This window comes from Malurus melanocephalus, unplaced genomic scaffold, assembly GCF_030028575.1.
Source record: "Malurus melanocephalus ecotype Western Australia unplaced genomic scaffold, MMel_1.1 scaffold_73, whole genome shotgun sequence".
NCBI lineage: Eukaryota > Metazoa > Chordata > Aves > Passeriformes > Maluridae > Malurus > Malurus melanocephalus.
This window is the reverse complement of record NW_026623305.1, coordinates 794,617-802,152: the sequence shown is the minus strand read 5'-3', so window position 1 is coordinate 802,152 and position 7,536 is coordinate 794,617. Positions and strand designations below refer to the sequence as shown.

At 39.7% G+C, this 7,536-nt stretch overlaps 1 protein-coding gene across 1 annotated transcript in view; it reads right to left on the bottom strand.

The window, feature by feature from the left end:
- Positions 1-240: 240 nt before the first annotated feature.
- The window catches only part of NYAP2 (neuronal tyrosine-phosphorylated phosphoinositide-3-kinase adaptor 2), a 98,527-nt gene continuing 91,231 nt past the window's right edge, over positions 241-7,536 (bottom strand). The window contains exon 6 of the mRNA XM_057366878.1: positions 241-4,245. Within this exon, the coding sequence (XP_057222861.1) occupies positions 4,018-4,245 (228 nt within the window). The 3' untranslated portion in view covers positions 241-4,017. The remainder of the gene's footprint in view (positions 4,246-7,536) is intronic.

The following is a 7,536-nucleotide window of genomic DNA, read 5'->3' as shown; positions in this document are numbered from 1 at the left end:
TAGCTGAGGATGGCACTCATGGCATTAGATGCAACCGGGCATGACTTGCAAATACTAACCTATTAAAGCAATTAATTCATTTCCTCCAACAAATGGTGTGATTAAAATATGCCTAGGGAATGATATAAATATGCATCCATGACTTGACTTTTCTTCCTAGGAATCTCTGGCTAATCCCTAGTGAACAACCTGTCTCTAAACTTTAAACATCAAATGACAATGAACAKCCAAATATTTTAAACTATTGCTTTTTATTATAATTACACTGGAGCACAAATAAATAAGCACTAAATTATTGTAAAATATTGTCAATGCACTAAAGAAAGCAGAATTGATCTTCAAACAACATCTTATTACCTCAGAAGTATCAAAGTACATTTAATTACATCTTACCTAAAAAAATCAAGTACAAAAATGAAAAGAAAATTAATATGTATTTATACTGTGTATATAGAAACGGCTAATAATATATGATTACAGTTAGCCTCTAGCTACTCCTTAGTCCTACACAATYTCAGGCACATACCTGACAATTTCTAATGAAATATAAAAAAAAGCAACATGACATTCAGTTTCAAGATATTGGTAAATGTATTACATCGGAATGAACACAGAATGATTTCATTTTATTTAAAAACCCTGTCATTTAAAAACATAGTGCCATTGTCCACTTAAAAATAAACAACCCAAACCAAAAAACCCCATACTATTTTATACCATTTGCTTTAATCTGTCAAAAGGAGCGATAAAGTAGACATACATTGGCTAATATACGTAAACACATTTTTAGTGCAAGAATAACAAGACCTGTGACTTTACTGTGCTTTCTTGAAATCACAGTGCACCTTACACAAATTGCTACACTATAATGTTTAACTTCAGGAGTTTAAAGCAAAATAAGTGCATACCAAACAATTTCATATATACAGTCTCCATAAGTGTGTGTATATATGTGATCTGTATGTATATACAGATTGCATATTTATACAGACTACAGCTTTAATGAGCGTGTGTAACTAAGCACTGCCATTCACCCTGTGACACGAAGCTGCTGAGACAAGAGGAGATGCAGGAATGTTTGACAGCATTGTGATGGCAGCTCTCGCAGGACGATGTGCCTTTTACTCGAGCCATGGGGTGGGCCAGCAGTCACGGGACAGGGCAGTGGCTGTGTCCTGTTCTGGCTCTGTCCCTGACCTTTGGGAACTCCTCCACCTGAGCCTCACGTCCCTCCTCAGTAAAACAGCTCTCGCAAGCATGAGGTTTACTTCACCTTTCTAAAGTGCTTTGAAGGTAAGTGCTAAGTTATATTTTAATTTTCATGTTGTCGCACTTTAAAACAAAAAGCCATTGTTTCCATGGGATACAATGGAGCTCTGGAAGCACGTGGGCAGTTATTTAGGAAGGACAACATAAACAGTGTTGATCAATAAAAGCAAAACAAGGAGTTTGCGGTGGGCTAAGTGTACAAGCAAGTCTGCTTAGGACAAGAATGCTTCAATTCCCTGATCATTTTTCCTATTACACCTGGATATGGAAAGGACACGATATGAACAAACACCACCAAACACGGAACTGTTCACACTGACACCTGCCTTSCCCCAGGGGTGTGCCCAGGGTCTGCACTGCCAGCGCGGCTTTGACAGAACTGCTCCGGGAGGGAACCAGGGAGGGCAGCGAGTGTCACAACTGACTGAACGCCGCCTTGCGTTTTGTCACCAGGGACTTGGTGCAGTTGGGGGAAAGGGCTGAGCTAAGTATTTCACACATGGATATGGAAAATTCTTCTCTTGCCACATTACAAGGAAGACAAAGCATGAACACTTGCTGAATAATGAACCTGTTATCTCAACAGATTTCTCATGACCAACAAGTTGTCTTCTTTCCAGCAAATTCTGGAACTTTGCGAGATCTCTGGAGTTTTTCTTCTGCCATTTTCTTTCTTTAAAAAAAAGAGAATAAGCAGAATATACAGTTGGTGTCTTTTGGATGTAACATGTATTCAAAGATTCCCACACAGCCTCTGGGTTTTTCCATGTCTTCTGTCATTTTGGCTGTGAGGGGGTCTTCAAACCTGCATTTCGATTCTGTACCTATTCCAGCCACTGTATACTCATGACACACCAATATTTAACGTATGCAGATATATACGTATGCACACATCTATGGGTATATATAGATACATGCATATATACATGTATATGTGTGTACACATATGCATATATACATATGCAATAATGCTAATCTACATACACACATATAAACACACACTTCATCTTTTACAGAAATCTCAGTTTGGACATCAAAATATACATTAGTTAATTAGTTATAAAATATTTAAAAACTTTATTTCAGAGGCTGAAAAGAAACTACTACTGATAAAGCATTACTGAAACTCAAACTTTAGCAATATAGATTACAAAAACCTTCTAAAATTTGTTATTTTTGGTCTTTTTTGATCAGCAATTACAGCTGTGGCAATGCTGTCAATATAATTTCAAAGAAAAGCCAATACAACATGAAGTTTCAAACAACACACCTTTTCTTCTTGGCAAATATAACATCAAAATGATTGCTTTAAAGAGGGAATTTTGTACTACCAAACTTCAAACACAGATAGAAATTTTAATATACAAAATATATGCCATAGATCTTTTTTTTCCCCCCTACTCCACTGCAGTACAAGTTTCCCTCATTCTCAACAGATCCTTTTGGAAGATACTTCACCGCACAGATTTCACCCTCATAATCGGCATAAGCCATCTCTTTCTCCYGTTAAAACCAGGAGGTCATAATTCTTTGGTCATGACATAATATTCTGTTAAAATGGGTGTAATAYAATACAGGATTGCCAGCCAATTCCAGAAGCAGCCAGGAAGAAGAAACGGCATTGCCGGGAGCACACGTTACGTGGGCTTCTGCTTCAAAACCGCATGAAATCGAGAGGGATTTCCCAACTGCCTTTCAAAGGGTCTGAATTCCAGCCCACAGAAACAACACGAGGAGATCTGACACAGCGTAAGTAAGGATGTGTTGCTGGATTTAAAAATAATAAACATGTAAACAGATTTTGTCGCCTTTATTTTCTGGACCGTCGGTAAATGTGGACAGGGATGGTGGCTGCAGTGGCCTCCTCCCCGAGCGACCGGCTCTCTCCGCCAGGGGCTGTACAATGCTTATCACAGTGAACCATGGTCTCTGCTAATCAACGCAACGTCACGAAGGAAGAGATTCYGTCGCAGGCTTTGCTGCAGAAAATTTAGTTCCTTGGCCAAATCATTTTAGTAACTGGTTCATATAAAACCAAGGGCAGTTTATCTGATTAATGTTACGGGAGAACAGATGCAGAACAATATTTTAAATGCAACTTGGGCACCCACATCGAGCACTCGTATTTTCAGCGCTTGCAGGTTTGCTGTTTCCCAGCAGAACTCTCTCCTTTGTCCATCCCTCCCCCCCAACGCTAAGGACATCTAACAAGTAYGACTCTAATTATCTTCTACAGCCCTAGCACCGAGTTGTTTTGTACATTGTCCTCTTCAACAACACGTACAACCACATGCTTTTGTACAGAGGCCACATCTAGGCAGGTCAGAGAAATAAAATGGTGGCAGCAGGGGCAGGGGTGAACAGTAGAATAGAACATAGAAAATAGGTAATAAAACAGTATAACAGTAACATTATATAGTAAAATTCTCCATAAATTTTTGAATTTATATATATATATTTATATATTTAAACAGTGTATTAGTTTGGGCGTTTTCAATATATTGGCGAAATATTTACATTTTGATATCTTCTGGATCCAAAAAAATCCTGGATAAATATGTATGCCTTAATCCAGTTGGAAACTTAAATCTCTCTCTTGATTGACAGGTGAGCACTGTATCAGTGTGTTTTTTCCTTGGAAGTTCACCACCTGTAGGCAAGTCTTAGGTTAGAGCCTTTGCCTTATTAAGAAAGCAGGCTACTTGTGCTCGGTGCAACACAGTGCAGAGGGCATCCTCCACAGGCCTGTCAAATTGCAGTGTCCCAGAAAACAGTTTGTTGTTTGGAATAAGGAGGAGGGCTGTATTTCTTGGTCCCGGCATTCTTTTTCCAACTTGGCAAAATAGGCATGCTGTCCTGTTTGCAGAGTCCTTTCTCTGATTTCTGGCGAGCTTTGATTTCTTTGCAGAGGCAGCGCTTTTTTTCAATCATGTCCAGCATCGTATGGTCCCCTTGCAACCACTGCATACATGTCACCTATTGGGGGAAGTGGAGGGAGGAAGAAAAGGGGGAAAAAAAAAGAGGGAAAAATATACAAATAACTGTCTTGGTCATAGATTGAGTGTGCTTTACTTTGCAAAGTTAGCTTACATTTATTTGAAACACTTGGATGAATAAAAATCCCCGTGCCAACAACTGAAAGAGTTAGTCTTTACTTCTAACTACTTCTTTAAGGAAAAAAAAAAAAAAAGGGTAATAAAAGATCCCTGTTTTAACTTCTCCAGAGCACTAAAGGCTAATAAAGATAAATGGTTTTGGCTATCTAGCACTGGTTGGATTTTAAATGATGGAATAGATCTTAAAAATGCACATGGATCTTAACAAMATCCTTAAGTTGTGGAAATAAAAAATTCTGCGCACTGAAACCCATGTTTTATATTGCTTTCCAAATCCAATCTGTCACATTAAAAGCAGGGTGTTAACATTTCTGAGTATCAAGCTAAATATAACTGTTAAATTTTGTTAAAATGATTTAATGAACTCCATATGAATTATGTGGATTAACCTATCCTGCTCCGTGGTATTTCATTAACTGGAAGACACCAAGAGTTTAGAAACTCCTTGTTTTCATGCATGTGGGATTCTTGAAAATGTGATCCTGATCCAAAAGTGGAGGTTAGCATATGTTTAGCTGTGAGTACGTGTCACAGCCCCTCTGAAGCTGAGAATGTGGCTTCATTTGAGTTTAGTRGGGTGTTCACAAATGAAAATGTTTTGTCTTCAGAGGCTTTAGACTGGAACAGAAATCACTAATAGTAAACTCTTCTGAAAGGGCTCATTGGTCTTGGATATCACATTGTATACCTGCAGCTCAGCAAACTTCCTCTCAGCWCTTACTTCACAAATTAAGCCTTGAGTGTCCCCACATTTATTTCTCACACTGATCATGAATTAAGGATTTGTGTGCAAGTAAAGACACACAYGATATATTCACAGGGGCTGTCCAGGTACATTTCTGCTCTTGTCATGAAAATAAATGTGTACAGCAATACTTTGGCAGCGTTTGTGGCTCATGAAGGAAATGGATGTTTGTTATKAAGAGTATTTGAATACATTTAATAATGCATATGCCTTTCATTCATGAGTCTTAGAATGCCAAGAGTGGGCATATTCCACATCCCTAGAACCGGGGTCTGGTTTGCTTAGGAGCCCCCATAGAAACTTCTAAGGATCTCAYGTAAGCATGAAGTATATTTAGCGTTCACTGATAATAGATAATGCAAATGCTCAGATTCATAGCAGGGAACAAAGCAAAGGAATAAATGTAAGCAAGCCTACCAGAAAAAGTAATAACAAATAATGTACTCAAACAGAAAAAAATAATAGAATATAGAACATGTGTATTTTTGTTAAAAAAGGGGCAAAACAGGATAAAATAATTTTATCACAAAACTGTGCTTACCTTATACAATYGATAGTACTCTGAGTAAAACAAGTTTAAACCATAATATGACTTTTGTTCTTGAATATTTGTGCAAATTTTGAATTACACAGTTAATTTATCTGCAATGTGTCCTCCTGTAGGGCTGAGCCATTTCTTCGGSAATGCTGCTGTGCCTGCTCTTTTAATGGAATACTTATCTTTCATTACAGGAGAGATCTATCATTTAGTGTAGTGCAGGTGAGTGTGAGGCACAGCATCTGCCATGGCCACGAGACTTTCCCTCTTTGGGTGCCCAGGCCTGGTCAAAAACTCACTGACTGAACTGGAGATCCTCCCCTCCCAGCCCTCGGCTCGACTCCACAGATCCCTTTGGAGAAGCTCCAGCTGACCTGATCTCCTGCCACTGCTCACAGCGGTGGCTCAGTACTTACACAGCAGCGTCTTCAGCTTGGCTGGGTCCTCCTCCGTGGGGAAGGACAGGACACAGTCTGCACACAAATCATTACACAAACATTCACCAGCTTGATGACAACGGTGCTTGAGCACGGATTTCCTCTGGTGGGCACCGGGAAATACCTGGTCTTTTATAGCCCATCACGTCACAGGCAGAGCTGTGCCAGTGCCAGTTGCCACATCACACGCCGTGCCCTGGGCAGTGAGTGTCACAAGCGCCACACACGTTGAGAGTGTCACATCCACTCACRCCCCGCTCACCGCCGTGCTACGCGCAGTGCATCGCCAACACGGGGTCTTGTGGTGGCTGATCTCCTTCATTCAAGGAGGTACTCAAGGGGACAGAAGCAGCATTTTGGCATGCTGATTTCTAAAATGCCAGCTGCAACTTCCCAAAGATAGAAATGGAGTTGTAGAATGTATCAGTTACACACTCTGCCACGCCCCCAAAACAGCACCTAAAATATACCCAAGAGTAGGCAGCTCCAAAATMCTTTTTTTATACTGGCCACCGTATTTTCTTACAGTTGGTGAATCATTTACTATGGAGAAYTTCAGTTTTCCCACTTTCCCAGACACAGATTTTCAAGTCTACTTGGGATATTTTTAATGCTGTTTTAGTTTGATGGTGAAGTCCTACACATCAACATCTTCTCAGATGTACTGTCCACATGGCACAGTCCTCTCCTGGAACTGCGTTCAGTAATGGTGTGTTCAGGGGAAGCATGTAGAACTGGGATGGGCAAAGTCATTTGCTGAAACACACCAAATGAACACATAYGATGTTGAACAGCCTGGGGGAAAAAAGCTTAAATATAAAATTTAAARTAATCTTAAATCTCAAAGGGTTTTATTTGCCCAGTGGTTTAGTGTTTAAGTGCAATAAAATAAAAATATTAGGAACAAACAGGCCTCTGGAAGCTGCAGGACAGACCTAAGAGGACATCCACAGTTTGGAGATCAAAGAATCACTGAAATGACAATAACCATGTTGTTGRTACAAAGTCCCAGAGTGCTAACTAAATTTTCAGTGTGTCCTAGACAAATAACAGGCACTGAGGCTCACAAGCCAGCACTCAACCCAGCTGTTTAATCACAGTAAAAACCCTCGATGACTTCAGAAGGGCTATCGAGGTGTTTAAAGCTAATGTGTTTAACACTGAAGCCTTAATCCTAATCCTTCCAGTGACTGAATTGATGGCACTCACACTTAGTTCCAGCACCAATTTTTTTCACATCCTTCCTCCTTTCTGGCTTCAGCCTGCTCCTCTGCTCATATGGTTAATATGACCAGGCTGTTAATATCCCTGCTAAATCATAACAAGGAATTTGTTCAGTGTGAGAGGCACAAAAATAATGATGTTACAACCTAATTTATGGAAAAAAGTGGAGCATTTAAAACGTTTTACAGCTATACAACTCTCTTGGGA